This window comes from Phalangium opilio, unplaced genomic scaffold (assembly GCF_054372755.1).
Source record: "Phalangium opilio isolate 3A_F unplaced genomic scaffold, DU_Popi_V2 ptg000017l_1, whole genome shotgun sequence".
NCBI classification, from domain to species: domain Eukaryota; kingdom Metazoa; phylum Arthropoda; class Arachnida; order Opiliones; family Phalangiidae; genus Phalangium; species Phalangium opilio.
In genome coordinates, this window is record NW_028324151.1 from 8,943,723 (window position 1) to 8,968,184 (window position 24,462).

The 24,462-nt window shown below is 37.6% G+C and overlaps 1 protein-coding gene across 5 annotated transcripts; it reads right to left on the bottom strand.

Annotated features, from left to right (window-relative positions):
* Nucleotides 1-1,850: 1,850 nt before the first annotated feature.
* LOC149702955 (prominin-1-A-like) lies at nucleotides 1,851-24,441 on the bottom strand. 5 transcript variants are annotated; one of them, XR_016381898.1, is made up of 27 exons: nucleotides 24,309-24,441; nucleotides 24,153-24,236; nucleotides 23,569-23,605; nucleotides 17,859-18,051; nucleotides 16,480-16,750; nucleotides 15,858-15,978; nucleotides 15,006-15,072; nucleotides 14,858-14,947; nucleotides 13,503-13,717; nucleotides 13,348-13,437; nucleotides 12,568-12,631; nucleotides 12,396-12,475; nucleotides 11,293-11,384; nucleotides 10,006-10,297; nucleotides 9,523-9,593; nucleotides 8,991-9,078; nucleotides 7,609-7,743; nucleotides 7,388-7,543; nucleotides 7,261-7,314; nucleotides 4,461-4,523; nucleotides 3,847-3,915; nucleotides 3,620-3,709; nucleotides 3,445-3,551; nucleotides 3,336-3,383; nucleotides 3,225-3,275; nucleotides 2,232-3,122; nucleotides 1,851-1,986 (listed from the first exon to the last, which is right to left on the bottom strand). XR_016381898.1 is itself a non-coding variant. In XM_089866872.1 (25 exons), exons 4-25 carry the CDS (start codon nucleotides 17,992-17,994, stop codon nucleotides 1,910-1,912), a joined length of 2,439 nt encoding a protein of 812 aa, XP_089722998.1. In that variant the 5' UTR covers nucleotides 17,995-18,051; nucleotides 23,569-23,605; nucleotides 24,153-24,236; nucleotides 24,309-24,441; the 3' UTR covers nucleotides 1,851-1,909. The 5 variants fall into 5 exon arrangements, 2 of the variants coding, with proteins under 2 accessions (XP_089722998.1, XP_089722996.1); XR_016381897.1 differs by having other exon boundaries at nucleotides 2,055-3,122; XR_016381899.1 differs by having other exon boundaries at nucleotides 1,893-2,619; nucleotides 2,761-3,122.
* Nucleotides 24,442-24,462: the final 21 nt, after the last annotated feature.

Below are 24,462 nucleotides of genomic sequence, written 5' to 3' on the forward strand. Positions count from 1 at the left end.
AGGAGTATTTTGGTCCTCGTACCATAGAACGTGCTTCGATAACAGACGCGATAACGGTTCGAAGCTTGACCGCTAGGTCCACGGGCCACGATGGTTAGCGTGCCAATTTTCAATTACGAGATGTCTCGGAGCTAATAGGGCGTTATTTTACAGGTAAGGTTGTCGAAGCTAGAGGTGGCTTTAATAGCATACTCGTAAAATCACCTATACAGTATATCCCTTAATTTAAATAACGATTCCACGGCTGTATCGTAAAGCCTTTTAAAACCCGAGAGGTAGAATCAAGAAGCGATATCAAGTTTACTAGGGAGAAGGTATAAATTGGCCACATTTCTAGCTTTATCTCCAGTCCAAACGTTGGTCCGGAGTTAATCCCCGCCTCTAAATTACAAGCAGCATCTCATTGGTTCTTGAAATCTCACGTCAGCGCGACGTGAATGACGAAAATTACGTATTTTCCTACTGAGGAGAGGCGAAATAGCCCGGCCTCCTTTTACGTCCCCCCTTTTATTTTGAAAGGGGGACTGGGACTATGGCGCGAATACTTAGGCATCTTATAACTTCTCCCTAGTAAACTAGATATAGCTTCTTGGTAGAATGACTTGGCAGTTCTTCTTAAGCCTTGTCCTTTAGAAGGTGGAGGTAATGATTTTCACCAACCTTCGCCATGTACGAAATTTTTGGGCGACATGCGCTATTACCCTCCAACGACAGGCCGTATTTAGTTGATTAACGAATTTCATTATTTTGTCTCAGTTTTGGGCGGATTTACCAAACCATACATAGTGTATTGAAAGCTCACAAATAATTACAGGAGGATTAAGAACATTAGAATATTTGAATGATCTCATTGGGTTTTACGTAGCACAATAGTAAAAATTACATCTTCAATTTATACCATACCATGAAATATTTGCAGCAGGGATAGGTTTAGATTTAGAAGTAGGAATCGAGAACGGTTAGCCTTTACTTCAGTCCGACTCATAGCCAGGAATAGTGCCCCCCTCCCTTCAACACGCAACGAAAATTTTAAATTATCTTATTGGCTCACTACGTTTTGATGACGTTGCTGACGGGGACGGCGAAAATACGTTGTTCTTTTTTACCTCTGTCGCTATGACCCGCCTCTTCTTTCATGCCCCCCGTCCCGGAGAAGGGGGTCGTGGACTTTGACACGCACAAAAATTACCCTGTTCTACATTCCTGCTTCTAAAATTACATGGATCCCTGATATCGCATTCATTTTGTTCCACTTAGCGAAATACAGCAAGTTCTGTGGGCGAGTTTGAGTCGAAAATGTTCTATGATATTTTGTTTCGCGTTATGATTAACTTTGCGTACGAACCCCTTGATTAAGAATTTGAAAATTTGGAGTGTTTTACGGATGTTAATTACATTCAATTAAGAATTTGAAAGTTTGGAGTGTTTTACGGATGCTAATTACATTTAATTAAGAGTTTGAATGTTTGGTGTGTTTTACGGATGCTAATCACATTTCATTAAGAATTTGAAAGGCAGTGCTAATTAAATTGTACAGTCATATGTATGACTTGAAACCGTTGGCAGTTAGGAAAAAATTTCATAGAACATTTTCGACTCCTACTTCTAACCTACCACCCAGTGTATTAATTTACAGTGAAAGTTATGGGTTACGGTGATAATATTAGTAAATTTGCGGTTCCAAGAAAAATATAGTGGCCAGGTTATCCTCTGATTAATAGTCCCTATACTATAAGCGCACTTGAAAAGATCCCTTCACGATAGAGAGATTCCCATTCCAGAGCCATACATTTTCTCTAAGCCCGGGTTCCTAGTGCAGAGTGCTTCAATATTTTCACAATTCTCCGAGGTCGAATTCACAAAATTTTTATATTTTAAACAAGTTTTAAACATTCACATAATATGGTATTTAATATATATTTGTCAATATTAAAAAGTTATAAAAACAATTAATAGCGCTCTTCTCCGAAAGGCTGGTTGTCACACCTGAAATATCATGAAAATTCTTAATAAAATTGTTAAACTTCTACTGTGTAAATGGTTTAAAGCACTACCCCACAAAACGCAAGGCTCGAAGAGAAAGGCAATAATGCAAAATAGCAATGCAGTAAGTGCTAAAATTCTCTAATTTATTCTACTTAATACGGAAACATATAATTTTCTATTTAGTGAAACGTTGAAAGGCATGCGTTGATTTGCCATTTGTGAGATTTAAGTTAAAAACTACTTACGATAAATTCTATTATAGTTTAAGAATTAAATATGAATGATTCGACGATCATTCAACATTAAATGCCTCGACCTTGGTAGTTTTTCAATATCACTATAGCATATTGAGTATATGTTGAGATGAATGTTGATGACTTAATATTTAATCAAATAACGCTAAAGATCTATCACAGACGTATTCTAGGGTTTGGAAAGTTTCTGTTTGCAGTTCAACGGTGAGACTAAAAATTGTCTCTAAAAGTTTTCAAACATTTTTTTAACTTAATAATAATTATAAGAAGTTTATAAGATATGTTCCATAAGTGTGTCACTGGTTAATTTAGCTTGTCATGAAGTGACGTAGTTGAAACGGCATAAATTCTCGTAAAACAACGCCTGATCAAGATAAAGCTAAAGCATTGAAAAGTGACTGCAGGTTAGCTATCTTTGTGAATTAAAAAGACGTGCATTACGGAAAAATACTTAACATCCCAGCGTGGGTTTGAACCACCAAACTTGGGTCCTCTAACCATCTTAGTTACAGAGACTTACTATTGAGCCACAACGGTAACATCATCGAGGTAACACAAGGTTATCATCGCTGGTCAATGATTGCAATCTATGGTTCGATTCACCGTATATTTACCAGATATTCATTTGTGCATTCAAGTCAAGAGGTATTTAAAGCAATATTATCACCCATAGCATTCTGGATAATCTTCTGGACACGAATTTTATATTTCCAAAGGCAGGAACCAGTGAGACCTAACGCACTAGGTCCCATTGGTCCCTGCCTTTTTCTTAACTAGCTATTACCAAGCTTAGCCATTGCGTAGTAGATAAGCCATCTTTAAGGGGCACTAACGGAGCCGCCCTTTGTTTTAACATGGATAAGCTTGAATAAGTTGTAACTGCTAAAATAAAAAGCCAAGGCTTAACTGAAAGCTCAGTCTAAAGCGATGAAACCTACTAGCACGAATAACAAAAAATTGTTCCATTAATAATACAAAAGGTACCCTATTTGTTTGTTTCAAGTTGTGATTGGATGACCTGATCCAGATGAAACCCTGTCAAAAACATTATTCAAATATAATAGTTATACTACCGTATATAAATAAAATACATACAAATCCCTTCCGTTGTAGCCATTGTACGCTAAGTAGCCTATGTCTTCCCTGATTAGTTTTATAATAAAATTAATTTAACTTTGAGATATTAAAAACAAAACTAACTAACTTTGTCTCGTAAGTCATACGATAAAAATGTTTAGACAGTTTGATGGCAGCAACCAGGGCGAAAAATTGGAAAAACAAACACCAACCGAGACTAAACCAATATCCGTTCTGTAGAAAGAATAGACAAGCTTGACAAAATGTTCCTGTCAGTTAAGATCAAATTTAGGCAAACTTACAAAAGGATCTAATATATCACGGCAAAGAACATTTCTTCCAACATCAAATGTCTCCCATAAAATACCACATTTTGCAATCTCATTATTTAACTGTAAATTAAAAAACGGTATAAAGCTCGTTTACATATCCGCATTCTGAACAATAAATAGACGCGTACAAGATGGTTTAGAACATTCGATTCAGAGTGGAGATGTAATTAAGGGATCTGAATTTGTATATTACATACCTTATCTCGGACTGTTTCCACATATTTTTCATTTGGTTTCAAAGTTTCGTTGACGTATTTTCTTTTTGCCTATAAAATCATTGTAAAATTGACGTCACAAGTAAGCTTTATAATATTGCATCGAGAACCCATATTAGGCCTGGTAGCATGAACAAAGAGATCATTTTAGAACAGGGAGGAGCAAAGGAATTTGCTCACAACTACTAGTACAACAATAAAAATTTTAACAAAATGAAACCAGTAAAAAATTAAATAATAATGAAAATAATAAAATGTTTTTAAAGAAAGAAAATAGTTCGAATGCGATTAGCTCGTAGTTAAAAAACAAACTTCCAGGGTCAAGCCTCCATACTGGATAATTTCCGTCACGCCTGGAGACACCGGTAGAGGCATGGCTAGCCTCTCACATGCAGTGAGCTTGGGCTGTTCTCGTGGCATGAGCGAAATTATACAGCATGGAGGCGTGCCCCCTGGAAGTTTGTTTCTCTGCATGTAATATTCGAAATGGTCTATATGTCGGTGATGTGAAGAAACCAGGAATAGTGGAGAAAAGAAAAACGATCTTTGAATGTTGTCAGGTCTTATATGGGTTCTAAAATACAAATTAAATTGACCTCTTTAACGGCATCCTTAAGATCTTCAGTAATTTGTTCAAGAGTCACATTGTCAATAGTTTCCTATTGAATTAAAGACAATGTTATATACTTAAAATTGATTCTTAACCAACCCTACAAGTATTGCGAATTTAAACAAGATGGTCTAGCCCATATTAAGCCACATCGTTTACGTACTCTTGCTATCCCTTTTTTCGAAAAAAATACTTCTAGTGAAAAATCACCTAGTGTACCTTGGGAACATTATTTTCTTTGGCTACGAGCTAACGTGAATCACGCGTCACCAAAGCTCTACTTACTTCCTCATATCCTATATTTCTATTTATTCGTTGTTAATACTTCTAAAACTATTACTACTACCATGAATTCATTTACTAACATGAATGTCTTTCTGGCTTACCATACATCGCCTCTTACTCGGCAGTAGGAGGAGCCTATTTAAAAAAAAAAGATGTTGCGAACGGGAAGTAGCGATAGCGACCAGCTGTTATCTTTAAAACAGACGACGCGTTTTAACAGTAGGCATAGGCTTAGCAACGAAACTCGCGTGTTATAGGTTTATCGTGGTTTTAGGTGTTATATTTTGGTATTTTGTTTATTAATTTTGATGTTATCAAAGATTTGTTGTTGTCAAGGCTTGCTCCAAAGTTTGGCCAAGGCTTACGTGCTCGGTTACAGTTCTTACATTCAAGTATACAAGCACTGGATATAATGCTTTTTACGAGTTCAAGTTCAGGATTACATTTTGTTGCCATTTTAAAATACTATCATGTTATGAGTTAAATGTTAACAACTAAATTACGTGAGTAAAACGACAACCCGATACAGGTAGATTAACCAATATCCCAAAGAACTGCTTAATAATAAACGGTAAGACACGCCCGAAAGAAGAAGAATTTCCGGTATGGTTCATATTGGATATAAAATTTACGTCACACGAGTGGCGCGAAAATTTGGCTCCTCCTATCGCTTTTTGAGAGTGGACTACAGGGGAATGCTTAACATGGACATTCATGTTTGTAAATGAATTCATGCTACTACTACCTAATATTATTAGTCCCATCGATACAATGTAACTAAAAATATACCAATAGACCTTAAACCTGATTGTTATCCATCCCAACAAGTATTGCGAATTTAAACAAGATGGACGAGCCTATATTGAGCCACATCGTTTACGTACTTTTTCTATCCCTTTTTCCAAAACTTTACTTCTATTGACAAATCACCTTGCGAATATTGTTCTCTTTGGCTACGAGGCAACGTGAATCACGCGTCGCCAAAGCTCTACTTACTTCCTCGTTTCATTATTAGTTCGTTGTTAATACTTCTAAAACTACTACTACTACTACTACTACGGGTGTACCTCGTATGAGCAGTTCCCGGTAGAGCAGTTCTCGAAATAGCAGCCGCGATTCCAAAAAAACAGCGGCGTTCTTCAAAACTGCTGTTTTAGAAATAGCGGCTGCTGTTTTAGAAATAGCGGCTGCTGTTTTAGAAATAGCGGCCGCTGTTTTAGAAATAGCGGCCGCTGTTTTAGAAATAGCGGCCGCTGTTTTAGAAAAAGCGGCTGCTATTTTGGGAAATAGCAGTGTTTGTCTTCAGTTTCGAGTATTTCTTAACAATACAGTTATATTTGTTGTTTTCGAAAACTACCTTATTCTGTGATCATTTAGTCAGTAATGTGACCTACTAACGGATCGTGTTTTTAAAGTACACTTAAATATTACACTATTCTTCAGGCTGTATCAGTTTACAATTCTAATACCAGAATAGAAAATATTTCAAGAAAGCTTATTTTATTTCGGAAGTAGATAATTGTAAACAGTATTTTTTGGAAAAGGCATATTATTATTTGGGAAGTGAATGAAGATAAACAACAATATTTTGGAAAAGGCGTAACATTGTTACACCATTTCCAAAATATTACTAACCTAAGTCTAACCAATCAAAACAAAACCTAAAAAACCCAACCGAACCGAACCGAACCGAACCCAACCTAACCTAACCTAACCAAACCTAACCTAACCTAACCTAACCTAACCTAACCTAACCTAACCTAACCTAACCAAACCAAACCAAACCTAACCTAACCTAACCTAACCTAACCAAACCTAACCTAACCTAACCTAGCCCAACCTAACCTAACCTAACCTAACCTAACCTAACCTAACCTAACCTAACCTAACCAAACCTAACCTAACCTAACCTAACCTAACCTAACCAAACCTAACCTAACGTAACCTAACCAAACCTAACCTAACCTAACCTAACCAAACCAATCCAAACCAAACCTAACCTAACCTAACCAATCCTAACCTAACTTAACCTAACCTAACCTAACCTAACCTAACACTATTGGGGGTTCAAATAATCAACTTGAAGCAAACCATATCTGGCCTAGTTCTATTTAAGTTCATTTTACACAGCGTACACCATAACAAACAACAGTCGTTTTTCGCATTCCTGTTTTTCTGCTCTTTTGAGAACTGCTGTAATGGTACGCCGCGTTTACAAGAACCGCTGTAATGGTACGCCGCGTTTACAAGAACCGCTGTAATGGTACGCCGCGTTTACGAGAACCGCTGTATCGGTAACTGTTGTAACGGGGAAACTGCCATTTCGGGAAACCGCTATTTAGGGAACTGCTGATATGAGGACCGCTATTATGGAATCCGCTCATACGGGAACCGCTCATCTGAGGGCTTCCCACTACTACTGGGCCAAAATTATTAGTTCCATCGATACATGTAGCTAAAAGGACACCAATAGACCTATGATAAGTGCAAAACATAATTACTTTGATTAGTTTTAAGGAGCTTATGGGTTCTAGTGATATGTTGTAGTTTTGGTTCTGTTTTAAAAATACAATTTATTAAAAATTTATCATTAAAATTACCTATTTTATTTAACTTCTAAAAACTTACGCGTGATAAGTTGGTGAATTGATGCTTATAGCTCATCAAATTGGGTATAAGATTTTTAGTTACATCATCGTTTATCATTAAAGATCGGTTCAAGATACCATCAATTATCATCGTCGCTTCATCATAAGAATCAAGAACAGTTTTAATATCTTCACTCTAAATAAAAATTTGGTTTTATTTTAATTGTTATTTAAATTTAATATTACACAAATCACAATTACCTCATTCACAAAGTTTGCGGTGTAATTAAATTTAACTTCTTTCAGAAAGTTGCGGTTCTTTTCAAATTCGACCAGGAAATTTGTAAAATCATAAAATTCGATATTTTCCAATTTTGATATAGTATTAGCTCTCTTCTGTCAGTTAAAAACCGGATTTAAAAAGTAATTGAATTATGTAAGATCTATTGTGAAATAAGAATTCATTCATATACATCCCATGCAACATTAATATCTGACATTCCCATTTCGTCTACAGCCTTTTTGGGGAAAGTCTATTCTTGGAGGACGAATGAGAAGGAGAGGTTGACACACGTTGATAAACTCGCGGGTCATGTTCAAGGAAACTCCCTTCAGCTTTAAAGCGCATTCGCGCTGTCTCGTGTCGTTTCTGCCACTGTTATCATACTCAGATCAGGGCAGCCTCACCCCTCCCAAAACAAGAAAAACAGCCAAAGTATTCGAAGAAAGAGTTGAGAATGTTAAACTTTCTTCTATAGAATGTCGTTGTTAAGCCGCTCTAGCTACCCCAAGTTCTGAGACTGTATCAGTTCGGAGTCCTTTGTGTCTAACAGGTTTGCGGGGCCAAGTACAAAGGCAACTTCTAACCTCTACCAAGACTATGACATACGGTGCGCGGCCGAGTTGCGCAGTAGAGATTTTACTAGTACACCTCACATTTTTCCGCCCTCACCGCAAGGACTTGATATTGTAAACCCGAAGCATATCGATTTCGACTCCTTCTATAAGTGCTCCCAACTAAAATGATTACGCGTAACCCTTAATCTCGATTTACATACCCCAGACAATAGACCAATTCGGAAATTACCTACAGAGAAACCAACACATGGGGGCGAGACCGCGAGATTGCATCGCACCGTAAGGTGAATTCTATAATTGTTTGGCACTAAATCCCCAGCAATCAACCCTGAATTACGCTAATAGAGTATTGATGAGGGAACTATTTATTGTGTATGTGATTCGGTTTTATAACCTTGCTCAAAATTTTCTGATGTTGGGAAGAATCATGCTACAATTACCCCGTTTTGTGCTGGTACACTTCTCTCGAAGAGAAGTATTATATACTTCTGGTAAAACCCAGTTACACTTCTAGCTGGTTTCGAGAATTTATCACCTCTTCTTTGTGCATATAACAGGTTCGACTTCTAATCCCTGCCAATTAGGACAACGATGTCAGTGGCAGCACGGTTCACGGTCGAGTTGCACAGTAGAGATCCTGTCACAAGCCACCTCTTCACCCTTATTTACACGAAACTGAGAACCTCCTCAGCATAAGGTTTGACACTCCTGACCTTCTCATTTGCTTCGCACCTCCAAGACATCAAGCACAAGAATTCATATACATGATAAGAAATATTCTTTACCGTCAAGTCCACTTTATTGTCTAATTCAGTTTCCACTTCTTTATTTAACTTTAAGGCTTGAACAATGGATTTATCGTCCTTGCAATTTCTAGAGCGAGAACAAGAAACATGTCTTATGAAGCGAGTGCAAAGTGAAAAGTTCAGAATCTTCATTCGATTCTACCATAAGTTTATGATATATGTTCCAAAAGTATGCTTCATAATGCTACAGACTTACTGAAAGCTGGTTCGAGAACGACAAGCAAGAATGGACTACACTCGGTTTTGCTGTCCATCTTCCTTATTAGTCTGTACTAAGCCTTTGACAACGCCTCACCAAGCGTCGCTTTAGGAGAATCAATGACGGTTCACTTACGTCACTACATGACAAGCTCTCATAATCAGTGACAAACTTATGGAACATATCTTATGAACTCATGATTCTACTAAAATAGTACGTGTTTAACTATACAGGGCGTTTCTGATAAGTTTGCCATAAATTAAGGTCCATGATTAGGTGGTCTGAGATAGAAACCTGGGATTCAAAACTTACTTTAGAACTTCACTAGGTTTCAAACCCTTCAAAATGCTGATATTAGATTTTTCCACTGCAAAACTGTAAAACTGGAAAATTATAAATTTTATGGTACGTAGACCATACGGCGTAGCTTCAACACTTTAATCAGGAGTAGGATAAGGGACTAGAAGTAAAGAGCTTGGTAATAGATCCTGGCACTAGTGAACAAATTTGACGATTTTATGCCGCTTCCATCGCGCCTACACTAGAGAGAAAAAAATTGGTCAAGTTCCAAAAATCATTCCCTACCCCTAAAGCCGCGGAACACGGACACCGGCGCTTGAATCTAGTTCGGCCGTCTACAGCCGTGAGTGTCTCACGTTTTGGAGGGAAATTCGGAAACCTCTATCAGAGGGCCTACCGTTGGTGTGTTATCAAGAATATTCACTTTCGCCAAGTGAAGAATTTGGTTAGCTCAATACTTCTAGTCTCATCTTACTTCTGCTTTATGAAATTTACTTGGTCCAGAATCTCGAAACTATCATTCAGCAAAGGTTCACAAACGTAAACTTGCGCGTGCCCTCCAACTTGGAAAACGATGGTCAAAACGATCATGGTCAGGCAAGAGAAAAAGAAAAAGATATACGTTCCTAGCATTAGCAGACGACCTCCGCAATTAGACAAACATCCTCTACGAGTAGGTTTCGTGTAATGATCATCCCCGTGTCCAAGAATCCCACAAATGAGACCCAAGAACCAGAGAAGTGTCGGAATGAAAATCAGCAATAACGACAGTTTAAGAACCCAGTTTCTGAAAGGATCATTATGAAGCATTAGTACGTCACTTAAGCAATAAATTGCGACTCTAAGTAACGCGTTCATTTCGAATATCACGCAAGGTCAGCCTTACTGTGACGTTCCACGAGAACGACGGATGGATTGACAACAGACGTGAAATTTTTCTCAATATGTTTCTATTCTTAAGCCTCCGATAACACCTCACTGGTAACATATAAAAACAATGACTACCAAAGTGGTAAACAGATCGTTTCACTACGCTACCAACATGAATTCCATACAAAACCGCCGCTTATACCATGAATTTATTCTCTTACATCATAAGTTCATAAGATACGTTCCATAAGTTTGTCACTGGTTACTGAGAGCTTGCCATGAAGTGACGGCGATACGTTACAGATTCTCGTAAATCGACGCATGGTGAGGCGCTGTCAAAGACTTAGTACAAACTACAAAGGAAGATGGACTGCAAAACCAAATATAGTCTGTTCTCGCGTCGTTCTCGAACTAGCTCTCAGTAAGTCTCTAGCTAACAGCCTTACCCTAAGTCGCCTCTTACTCGGCGATAGAAGAAGCCTATTTAGTGGTAGCATACTGCGTTCACGGGCGCAAAACTGCTCGGCGATCATTTAGCACGAACGAAAAACAGAAAGACAGGCCCAAATACCAAGGTTTGCTTGTTACACTGGTTATAAAATTTACGTCACACGAGTGGTGCGAAAACATGGCTCCTCCTATAGCTTTTTGACAGTGAACTATATAAGGGTATAGTAGACATAGTTATTCATGTGGTTAGTGAATAAAATCATACTAATGCTAGGCCTAAAACACGTATATTTCAGCAAGAGAACTATTTCGAACTAAGGGCAACTTATGATAACCTTAACCGCGTCCCCGTAATAAGAGATCCACGTCAACTGCAATATTAGCACATGTCGTTGTTCAACATTGGGTTTCATAACGCAATAGAAATATGCACATAAAATAATAGAATTGAAGTTAACTTACGCCAGCATACTTTTATTACTTGTTGAGAAGTTTTTGTCATCATTGAAGTTTTTCTCGATGACACTTTTGGTGTCTCTGTAAAGGGTATCTAACTAGAAATGCAAAGACTTAATTGGTAAACGTTCACTGTTGCTGTGACCAGTCTAAATACATCTTCTAACGCTTTGGTGTTATGCAGGAGATAAATTGTAGGGGTTACAGGCGCCAGTAGTGAAATTAAATGAGTAGTCGCAGTTTAATTGAAGAAACCAAACTGATCAAACAAAGAATGTTTTGGTAACTTGGAAATAAGTGTTCGAAATGCCGTCTGTTGACAATGACAAATTTCCGGCAGGAAGCAATGATTTTGGTAATTCATTAGATATGTTCCATAAGTTTGTCACTGGTTACTGAGAGCTTGTCTTCAAGTGACGTAAGTGAAACGTCATAGATTCTCGTAAAGCGACGACAGGTGAGGTGCTGTCATAGGCCTAGCACAAACTAAATAGAAAGATGGATTGCAAAACCGAGTGTAGTCAATTCTCGATTGTCGTTCACGAGCCTGCTCCCAGTAAGTCTCTACAAATGTGGATGACAGGGAAAGTATGACAAATGCCATAGAGCCTGTGTTAAAAAACGCGGACATCAAAGTTTCGCTAATAACTATTTAGTTTACTAGTGACTGATGGACTTGCAAACTCGCGACTGAAAGTAGTTCAGACAACCTTCTTAAATCCATTTCATACCTTCAAATACCTTTTAAAACATTACCAGCTACTCTGTCCTGACTACAAACACAAATCGAGGAAGTTCTAGCATGCACAATAGCAGACAACGGTAACCGCGTAACCGCGAATTAACACAAGACCTATTTTAAGGGAGTGAACAGGCCCAGTATAGCTACGCCAATAAAACGGTCACCTACGGCGAAACTCTGATGACTCGCGACTTTTGGCCATTTTCATACTTTTCCTCTCATCCACTTTAAACTTATGGACTACCTATTGAATCTCTGTACTAACATCTGTAAATTCCTTACAAATTATCCGCGTATAACACCAACGCTTTCGGGGAAGTATCTTGACTGGTCGCGGTGAAAATTTTAACGATAAAATTTTACATACTTTCTTCTTCATTTTACCTAAGGAATCTTGGTTATTACCGCTATTTCTTTCATTGATATATTTTAATTGAAGTTCAATATCTAGAATGAAATTAATTTATGTTTTGGCTTATAAAATTTACTCTTCGAGCTCTGTTTTAAATTCACCATTAAGAAATTATAGCAATTATTACCTTTTCGAATTTTTTTCGAATTTTCCTCAATATGGACGGGTATTTTGTCGACATTTGTGATTAACTGAAATTAAAATAAGTTTGTCAAACTTTCGATCGAAGCTGGGATATATTTAATTTTAGAAGTAGGAATGGAGACCGGTTAGTATTTATTTCAGTCCGACTCATAGCCCAGTATAGAGCCCCTCCCTCCAACACTTAACTCAAAGTTTAAATTATCTTATTGGCTCACTTAAACTACGTTTTGACGACGTTGCTGATGGGGACGGCGAAACATACGTAATTCCTTTCTACCTCTGTCGCAATGACCCGCCTTTTCTTTACAGATTTTCATTTTATATTAAATCTGCGTAAGTTCATAAGTTATGTTCCATAAGTTTGTCGCTGGTTACAAACTGGAGCTCGTCACGAAGTGACGTAGGTCATATATTCTTGCAAAGCGACGCCTGGTGAGGCGCTTTCAAAGGCTTAGTACAGACTAAATAGGAAGATGGATTGCGAAACCGAGTGTAGTCAATTCTCGCTTGTCGTTCTCGAACTAGGTCGAGATGTAAGTCTCTAGCATTACGAAGTATAGGCAAAAGGACTTCGTAGTCCTATGGACTTTTGGTATAGGTAGTGATAATCATACTCAAGGAACATATCTTAAAAACTTATGGTATCCGTCATTTCTAATTTTTGATCGTACTTCTTATATTTTTGGGCCTTGTAATACAATTTAATTTTAAACCATTTTCTTTGGGCAACTTAAATGTAAAGGTATAATAACCGATAACATACCTTTTCATAATATGCAACAAATTCACTAACAACTTTGTTCATTTTCTCAATATCACTATTATCTTGGTAGATTTCACCAAAGCTATACTTCTACAATGTAAAGTTACGCATTTAATTATTTGAAATAATTTCAAAACAGGAATTAATGACGTTACAGGAAACGTGATATTTCTAAAGATTCCAGGCATTTCGGTGCACGGATCTTTGCAATTTGGCATATTTTCGCAGATTACTTCACGACATAAATTGCTTACATTACGAAATTGATTAATCAGTTTGTTACGTTCTTCATCGAGTTCTATAATTGACTCGTTCATATTTTGTAAAAACGATTCTAACATCTTGAAATTTTCGTTCATAGAATCGGAAACTGCAATAAAATCATGACTATTCAATAAACAGAATACAAAACGAAATATCAAGGATCCGGACCGAGGGGTCCGACATTCCCAAAATAGCACACGGGATTTTGTGATTTCTTCTTTGATTTCGCGATTTTGCCAAAATTTTCGGGATTTCTTCTTTGATTTCGTGATTCTGACAAACATTTCAGGTTTTTTCTGTGATTTCGCGATTCCGACCAACATTTCAGGATTTCTTCTGTGATATCGCGATTTCACCAAAATTTCTTCTTTGATTTCGTTATTTCGTCATTGAATTCGCGATTTTGCCAAAATCTCGGGATTTCTTCTTTGATTGCGCGATTTCGCCAAGATTTCCTGATTTCACCAAAGATTTTGTGATTTCTTCTTTCATTTCGGGATTTCACCAAAAATTTCTTCTTTGATTTCGGGATTTCACCAAAAATTTCTTCTTTGATTTCGTGATTTCACCAAAGATTTCGCGATTTCTTCTTTGATTGCACGATTTCACCAAAGATTCCGTAATTTCTTCTTGATTTCACGATTTCGTCAAAGATTTCTGGAATTTCCTTTTTGATTTCGTAATTTCGTGATTTCTTCAAAGATTTGGCGATTTTGCGCGAAGCGTACGGGATTTCGTGTAAATGTCGGACCCCACCATCCGAACCAAAATTAGTTTTCTATATCAAGCTTTCTAAAATTATTCCACATAAGAAAAGGTCAGGTAAAATAATATTATACCTTAAAAGAACGGCTTTTTTTCGAAATTTAAAAGGAAAAACACAAAAGTGATATATTATTGCATAATAAGCTGCATTTAATTGGTCTTAAAAACCAGGACTTCTGCGCCATCCGCCATTGGTTTAGTGGAGTCTGTTACACCCAGTCTCTTACCCCCACCTTCTCTGCGCCTGTGAGAATTCAACCAGTCCCGTAGGGGTAAGAGGTTCTGGCTAGCAGACGCCACTAAACCAATGGTGCAGTAGTCCTCGTTTTTAAGACTAATTATATTCTGATTAATTTGAAACAATAGATCACTTTTTAAAAAAAATTTCCTTTCATATTTAGAAAAAGGCATTACTTTTAAGGTATAATGTTATGTTACCTAAGATTTCCTTCAATATTTTCCTAAAAAAGTGGTTATTTACAATTGGTAATGTTGTCGCTGGTCTCATTTAAAACTGCCAGATGTTTCTTGAAAACGAGAGCAAGCGATTTTCCATCGTTTCCCTTAATATCTTTTTAAAATGAAAAAAAAATTAAACTTAATTTGGTTAGTTTAAAACTAATTATTACCATTCATTCTTTCCCGTGTTTCGTTGATTATTTTGCTAACACCCCGCTTCATTAAACAATGTACGTTCTAAATGTTCAGAGAAAAATCAGATTCATACAGTTCTAAGTGAGGACTGCGGTTATACTGTATGTGTTTCCTCCGTTTAAAAGTGTGTTTACACTATTGAGGCCGTATGAGCCATGTGTAAATATAGATTACAAGTATCAAAGGCACCCGAAGTTGCCCGTCTTGATATTTTTGTTACTTTTCGTGCCGCCATTTTAAAAGATGGCGGAAAATCTAAAAAGACATAAGGCCCGTCTATGGGATATAGGGAACAACTGCACCATAATTGATTGAAATGCTCCTCTTTGCACCGACATTATTCGGTTTTTTAAATTTCTTGCCGCCATTTTTCAAGATGTCGACGAATTGTAAAATTATTTTTTTAGTGTGCATATACGCCCCTGCAAAATTGCAGCCTTCCAGGTGAAGAGGTTTAGGGTGGGCGTCGATAGTCAGTCAGTTAGGACTTTGACTTGTACCATAAGTTCATAAGATATGTTCCATAAGTTTGTTACTGGTTACTGAGAGCTTGTCATGAAGTGACATAGGTCATTGATTCTCGAAAAGCGACGCCTGGTGAGGCGATGTCAAAGGTTTAGTACAACCTAAACAGAAAGATGGACTGCAAAGCGAGTGTAGTCAATTCTCGCGTCGTTCTCGAACGAGCTCTCATTAAGAAGTGTAAGTAATGTCATACTTATGAAACATATCTTATAAACTTATGCTTCTTCACATATAGATTAACAATACCTCAGTGGTATTCCCTGTAAATGTTTGAACGTTCTTCACATATAGATTAACAATACCTCAGTGGCATTCCCTGTAAATGTTTGAACGTTTCCAAGAAGGCTTAGAACAGTAGATTTGCTGTTGTTCACGGATTTCAGACCATTTTCAATGGTGAGTAAAGAATTAGCTAGACCGATGCTAAACAAAATATTAAATATGATTTAAATGAATGTGAAATGCAGCTATACGTAGCCTAAAGAGCTGAAGGTGGTAAAATAGAGTGTGGTGTTTGACCACCTTGTCTACAGGGGAACATTTGTTATTTGGATAAAAAGACATTACATGTGACTCAAACGAAGGGACTTTGATGAACTGGTAACGTTGAATACCTATCTAACGTCTTTGGGTTCACATACCGGTTGTTCCGTTCTAACCCTATATCAAGCATACGATACTTCGCCCCCCCCCCCGTTTTGTAAAGTTTCTATCATAGGATAAGATATACCAGATTTATTTGACCAAAATCAGTGTCACCATAAGTTCATAAGATATGTGAGGCGCTGTTAAAGGGTTAGTACAGACAATATAGACTGCAAAACCGCTTGTAGTTAATTCTCGCTTGTCGTTCTCGAACTAGCTCTCATTATGTCTCTATCATTACGAAGTATAGGAAGTGTCATGCTTATAGAAATTATTCACCTGATACCGACGAGACAAATGAACAACCAGGCAATATAGATTTGTCTTCGGCAACGGATGTTGGTCGCTTTCCTCTGATACTTGCCACCACTGCAATTTCCGCAAAAGCAAAGACAAGAGCATACGCACAAAAAGGATAATAACATACAGATAATGAAAACGATGGCAAAGATAAAACAAGCCATGAAGCCTTCTTCCTCTTTCAATAGGTCCACAATTTTTTCGGTTGAATCTAATTTCTGGTCACCATTTATGAATTTCCTCATCACCCCTAAAAATGGAAAAATTGCTCGATTCAAACCTTTTTTATTTTGAACTTTTATATAAGCTGCAAAGAGAATATACCAATATTAATTTTGGCACTGAAAAATATTGTGGTATACAAGGTACTTCTGATAAGTCTGGCATAAATTAAAGGGGATTGGTCTTTGAGTGATTTTGAGTCCATAACGTCCGGACCACTGTTTTCGAGTTATGATTTCAGTGTTTTAGGAATGACCCCTTAATTAAATTGGCATTGTCTTTCAGTTTCTTACTTAAATTTAAGGGGTCATCCGTAAAACATTCTAATCATAACTTGAAAATGATGGTCCTTAGGGCAACGTGTCATAGTACATTTTCGACTAAAAACCGAACATAGAACCCACTGTTCTACCACCTTTTTTAAAGCATTGTCTGAGAATTAAAGCAAAGCGCGAGTCCCCTACAAGGGGACTTTCCACCTGTACTCCAGTTTTGGCTTGGCAAAGGCTAGTGGGCGGGATTTATAAGTGCACGTATAAATCCCGCCCACAATAGTCTCCTGCCAAAACTGGAGTTCGTAAGGAAAGTCAACTTGTACGGGATCCGCTGGACCCGCGCTTTGCTTTAAGCCATAGTTACATTGTTTTTAAGAGTTTATTTAATTATTAATATAATTTGGCCACTGTTCGTGAAGCCAGCAGAGAGGTTAGAATGACAGAAGCTTATGGAAAACTAAATTAATTGAACAACACAGACTGGAAATGATAATATATATAAAACAATAAAAATAACTAACTAAATTTCTTCACATCAAAATTAAAAATTACTGGATTAAAACCGATGACTTTAGGGCAGCTTTTTCGACTCTGATAACTGGATATTTATAGATGTTGAATTTTATATTTATTTTTTAGCGTGAGAAAGTCAGAGTCAAAGTTTGAAAAGACAATGAAATAAATAATAGGGGAAGTGTTTTCAGTCAGGTGTTGGTTGAGGGAGTAATTAATAATCCGTCATTTCGAAAATAAATCGAATCATGCCATTAAAGTTAATCTCAGAAAGCTTTACACAAACTCGATAATGAGTCACGTTGTTATCATCCATGATCCATGCATGCAAAAGTTATAAAAACTTACCGTAAGGTGGTTTGTTGCTGACGATGGACACGAAACCACGCGTCATAGCGAACCATCTCACAAGTTGCTCTTCAGCTTCGCCACTTTGTACTTTAACATACGTGGTGATGCTATCCGGACACGGATCCATCTTCATCACGGGTTTATAGTTAATTTGGTTTATGTCGATTTTCCACGGAGCCAATACATTTTGCTAGGATGTTTGATTATCGAAAGTGAACCGATTAAACTTGAGATTGTAGTTACGTGCAAGAGAGATTTATAAAATAAGGAAATCTGTCTTAAATACGAGAAAGTAGTGGTTATAAAGTAAAGCTTCGATAATTTGGAATAATGCGTAAGTGATATAATCCTGTTTTACTAAGAAATAAGCCCCCATGGAATCGTAGGTTTATAAGATATGTTCCATAAGTATGACACGACCTATACTTCGTAATGCTAGAGACTTACAGCTCGAGCTAGTTCGAGAACGACAAGCGAGAATTGACTACACTCGGTTTTACAGTCAATCTTCCTATTTAGTCTGTCCTAAGCCGTGGACAGCGCCTTACCAGGCCTCGCTTTATGAGAACATATGACGCTTCACCGACATCACTTCATGGCAAGCTCTCAGTAACCAGTGACAATATGGAACGTATCTTATAAAGTTTTGTTGGAAGTAATTTATTAAATGTTATACTTAGTGTTGTTATGTTTCTTGTGTAAATAGTTTGATTGGGAGCTTGTCGACTATGCCTAATTTTAAGTGTTAAACAAACAAAGCGTCAATCTTTTACAAATTAAATCTAATGCCTTGCAGGTGGGTGGTTAAGAATATAATATCAAACGATCATAGATTAAACAAGAGGGCCCAAGGGCTGGGCCTTAATAGTAGCCACATCGTTATCTACTTAATTAGCACATAAATAAAATGAAAAGAAATATAAACACCAAGAGACACAAATTCAGAAGTATCCGACCCCAAAAATACAGAAGTATCCGAACCCACAAATAAATAGGGACCTCCCTCATTCACGACCCTTGAGAGATATATTAAAGGAAGAAACTCGCTAGTTCTTTCAAGCCCTCATTGTTCAGTGGTAAAGAGCGACCCTGGTTCGAATCCGGCTGCGACCAAGAAAATTTTTAATTAAAATAAAGTCTCTAACCGAGCTCAGCTACCCCTATGGTGGGTTAAGGTACTATAGAGATCCTTTTAAGCTAAAATCTGACGATAACGAAAGCGACAACCCCGGCCACAACTACAGCTCGGGTCAAATTAAGAGCCTCATCGTATACTACGATGTGGCTAAAAAAGTATATTTCGTTCAAACGACCCTCCTCTCAACATCTACACGAACAAATCATTCGGAGAAGAGGTTTTTAGGGTCAAAGGATTATGGTGGTGATCGAAACGTTAATGCTTGGTACTAAAGCTAGCATCGGTTGCTACATTGAACCTATTCACTCATGTCCCCTGTGCTATGGTCGTGTAGATAATCATGCGCAGAATGGGGTCAATATTATTCTGAGGGTATAAAGGGGGTTTCTTATATACATGGCGCGAAAAAGCTTCAACCAAGTATATACTTTTTGTTTTTATCTATGAACTTATGGTATAACCTTTGACATTAAGTTGACAAACAAATTCATATTTAAAGGAATAGCGACGTGGTTTAAAAATTATCTCAAATCTAAAGAAAACCTTACTTTTTTGAGAGTTCAAACTCGAAAATATTTAAATATGAGGGAAAACACAGAAAAAGCACTTTGAAAACTTGAAATTTGGGTGGGCCAAAGCAAATTTGCGGAGAAGATTTTTGGCGGGTTTTTCTCCTTGATACGTCACTCACGGCATCTCGCGAAAAGCCAAGCGCGAGCGCCCGAGTCTACTAATGCCGCGGCGCGAATCTGAATAAAATAGGCTTACCGTGGCGCGGAGACACTAACAGACTTCACGTGAGCGACATCTAGAGAGAAAATTTCTCCTTACTACGTCATCAAAGCAAACAAAATATTAATCAGGCCTTTTCCAAACACTATATACTTTGATTGACGAAACCAAATAAAAAAGTAAACATATCATAATTAACTAGATTTTTCAAGGATTTTTTCTTCTCATTTTAAGTTTGTGGATGACGAAAATTATGTCACTAACACTTTAAATTACATACATTTTATTTCAACATTCAACGCTTTTTGCGCGCCTTAATGTATTTTTAGCTTGAAAGTTGAAACTTTGCAGAGATTAAGAAACACTTTCCAGTCCACGGCCAGAAATGTAAAATATCTTTATGGAATAACGTCGGCTGGTTTCAACTGATATCACTAATATTTAGTGCACTGGTTTCTTATATAGACGAGCTTTATTGGTTTTGGGAGATTGATTCAATGATTTGGCACCATTTTCTAAAATGGCCGAAAAAATGTAATAAACACTCTTTTTAGAAAAACGCCCGACCGTTTCATCCAATTTCACTAATGGTTTCCTATATATCCTATTGACGGGCCTTACGATTTTTCGGTATCGATTTAAGCTTCTTTGAGCCACGCCTCTCCTCAGTCACGTGTCTCTGACGTATTTCAAATAATTTGTACCCACCCGCCGATGCCTTCTTTACAGTCCCTTTAACACAATCTATTTAAATGGCAGCCAGAATAGTAACAAAAATATCCCGATGGGCAAAAGGGAAACGGGGAAAAGTCGGGTACTTTTGCTGATAGTCAACAAGAATAACGGTAAATACAGGGTGTTTCTGGAAAGTCTGGCACAAATTAACAGGCATGTTCCTTGGGTCAAAAGGAGTCCGAAAGGTCCTATGACGTTTTGGGGTAAAGCGCTCCGTTGCGACGTTATGGGCTCTCAAAAGTAGGCCGAAAAACAAGGAGATTTTGCAGAATTATAGCACTAGTATTGTGGTTTTGACCCAATTGTTTTCGATTATTGAACATAAGGCAATGATCGAAATAAGTTTAAACCTAATGGAAGACCGTGAACGTGTTAAACGGCCAAAAGCGTTAATCCCTTTGTTTTTTTTTAATGATTGTAATTAAAGGTAAGGAAAGTAGCTCAGATATCGGTTACTTGTTTGTTCAGATGTACTAGTAACTGACCAATCTTTTATTCTTTATTTCAATTAGACACATTACTTTTACAATAATTCGAATGAACCCTTTAAATTTTACAATAAATCGAATCGATTCCATTAATTTTACAATAATTTGAATCGAACCCATTACATTTACAATAATTCGAATCGAACCCCATTACTTTTACAATAATTCGAATGAAACCCAATTACATTGTTCTACAAAAAGTGTTCAAAATGGGCACCATCAACGTTTAAGCAAACTTGCGTGCGTCGTTTGAAAGATTCACGAACACGTTCGAAGATTCCTGGCGTGTTACAGATGCTATCACATCCATCAGTTATCCTTTGTCGTAAGTATTCGACATCGCGAACTTCACTTCGGTATACCAAGTCCTTGAGATGGCCCCAAAGAAAAAAATCGCATGGGTTGAGATCGGGAGATCTTGCTGGCCACGCAACAGTTCCGCCTCGACGTCTCCACCTCCGTTAAAACAAATTATGCTGTGTTGGTCTAAACATTAGGGTAGTTTTCAACGTCAGAAGTTGTAGGTTTTTTACAGACGGCTTAAATGTGTGTACCTTAACGTGCTTCATGGCGTGCGTGCACATTTGGAAGCTTATCTGGAACTAAACATGGTCTACTTCACGAATGAAAAGTACTCAGATATCCATCTTATGTATGGAGTGGCTCGGGGAAATGCTGTGGAAGCTCGGCGCTTGTACCAGGAGCACTTTCCTTAACGACAAGTTCCCAATCGACAAACATTTACGGCAGTCGACAGACGCTTGAGAGAAACCGGGAAACTTCAACCGTCGGGACCTGAACCTCGTGCGGGGATTGTTCCCGAGGATGTAGAGGACACCGTTTTGACAATTTTCGAAGATGATCCAACAACCAGAACCACGAACGTCGGGCGGCAATTGTGCGTTAACCATGTACTCGTCTGGAAAATCCTTCGAGGACATCAGTTCCACCCATACCATTTGCAAAAGGTACTGATTATCCGAGACGGGTCGATGTCTGCCAGTGGTTTGTGGCACGGGTAAATGACTTAGACTTTCCGCGTTGCTAGTTCCCAACGAGGCCAATTTATGCGACAAATAATGTGGTTCATGCACGATGGCGCACCGCCCCATTTTAGTCTTCAAGTTAGAGCATATCTTGATGTCGCGTTTCCCCGGAGGTGGATAGGTCGAGGCGGAACTGTTGCGTGGCCAGCAAGATCTCCCGATCTCAACCCATGCGAATTTTTTCTTTGAGGCCATCTCAAGGACTTGGTATACCGAAGTGAAGTTCGCGATGTCGAAGACTTACGACAAAGGATAACTGATGGATGTGATAGCATCCGTAACACGCCAGGAATCTTCGAACGTGTTCGTGAATCTTTCAAACGACTCGCGCAAGTTTGCTTAAACGTTGATGGTGCCCATTTTGAACAGCTCTTGTAGAACAATGTAATTGGGTTTCATTCGAATTATTGTAAAAGTAATGGGGTTCGATTCGAATTATTGTGAAAGTAATGGGGTTCGATTCGAATTATTGTGAAAGTAATGGGGTTCGATTCGAATTATTGTGAAAGTAATGGGGTTCGATTCGAATTATTGTAAAAGTAATGGGGTTCGATTCGAATTATTGTAAATGTAATGGGTTCGATTTAAATTATTGTAAAATTAAAGGAATCGATTCGATTTATTGTAAAATTTAAGGGGTTCATTCGAATTATTGTAAAATTTAAGGGGTTCATTCGAATTATTGTAAAATTTAAGGGGTTCATTCGAATTATTGTAAAATTTAAGGGGTTCATTCGAATTATTGTAAAAGTAATGTGTCTAAATGGAATAAAAGACTGGTCAGTTACCAGTACATCTGAACAAACAAGTAACCGATATCTGAGCTACTTTCCTTACCTTTAATTACGATCATTAATAAAAACAAAGGGATTAACTAGAGCTCGGCATTTTCGATCAATTATCCACTTTATTTTATCTTTATCCATACCCGAAAATTATCCACAGAACTTACATGTTAAATCGTATTATAATCCACAAATTTGTTTATAAATAATCGGTTATCCACCAATTTGTGGATAATTGATCGAAAATACCGAGCTCTAGGATTAACGCTTTTGGCCGTTTAACACGTTCACGGTCTTCCACTAGGTTTGAACTTATTTCGATCATTGCTTTATGCTCAATAATCGAAAACAATTGGGTCAAAACCGCAATACTAGTGCTATAATTCTGCAAAATCTCCTTGTTTTTCGGCCTACTTTTGAGAGCCCATAACGTCGCAACGGAGCGCTTTACCCCAAAACGTCATAGGACCTTTCGGACTCCTTTTGACCCAAGGAACATGCCTGTTAATTTGTGCCAGACTTTCCAGAAACACCCTGTATATGTTTGGATCGCATCATGAGTTATCTGTCAAACATCAGCTTCTTTGCATCGCTTACATTCATTCAACCTTTAAGACTAAGCTTGCCTTTCAAATTGAACGGGCCGCGGAAAATCTTAACAAGTTGGGAAATCAAAATAAACCTCTCCGAGTCGAGACGCGAGCTATCTACCCACCAGGAGGTTCTTCTTAAATATTTAAATAAATATAATTGAAATTAATTGTTTAATCGTCAGTAACTTACCTTATTTCTAGTTGAGTCGTTTTAAGAAACGTTCTTCCTAAAATCATTTTAAACATAGCTATTGTTGATGTTTGAATTCTAGCGTATGCCTCTTTAAACATTTTTGTAAATTTAGGGTATGTAAGGCGATTGATTCACAGTAAAATGATAATTGGGTGAGCCTTTGTTGGAAGCCCTGCCATTGGGAGGCTTGACCTTTTTCGCAACCCTAGCCGATCTCCGCGTACATCTTAACCCAACAATAATGATGGAGTAGAAGCTAATATTGCTTTCTATGCGGCTCGGATATTGCGAACACGTTTCCTCCTATCTGCCAACTTGCCAACGCAGTGACAGGCTCGCACACAGATACGTCCAGTGTAATACTTCTTCGTGACGTCATCGTCACTAGGAGAGGTAAATAGGTAAAAACGTGTCCGTAAAAGGTTTTTGCTTGAGTTATTTTAGCTAAACACTAATGAGCCAATGTGTGATGAAGTGCTTAGTTAAATACTTTGATTAAGAGAGCAACTCTATTGATGTTGCCCATATTTTAACTATGGATTTAATCAGCAATCAAATGACAATAAACTGTTTAAGCATACTTTAAAAATTCAGCCCATGATATAAAGGAGGTTGTCATAGTAGATTTCTTCGCTGGGAAAGCAATTAGGTAACTGAGTGGCCGACTGAAAAAAAAACTCCCAATTTTAACGAATAGAATACTTTAGTTAACATTTAAAAACTTTATTAATACGTACTCGTCAATTATTTAGAAAAATAGAGAGAATTGCGTTCTCTTGTCTTTACATAGAAGCGGTCTGATCATTTGCTTAGATTCCAAGAATTAAGAAAACTACAGGCAAGGTTGGAAAAGGGCAGAGTTCAATTGTTTTTAGGGGTTGCTTAGTTCAA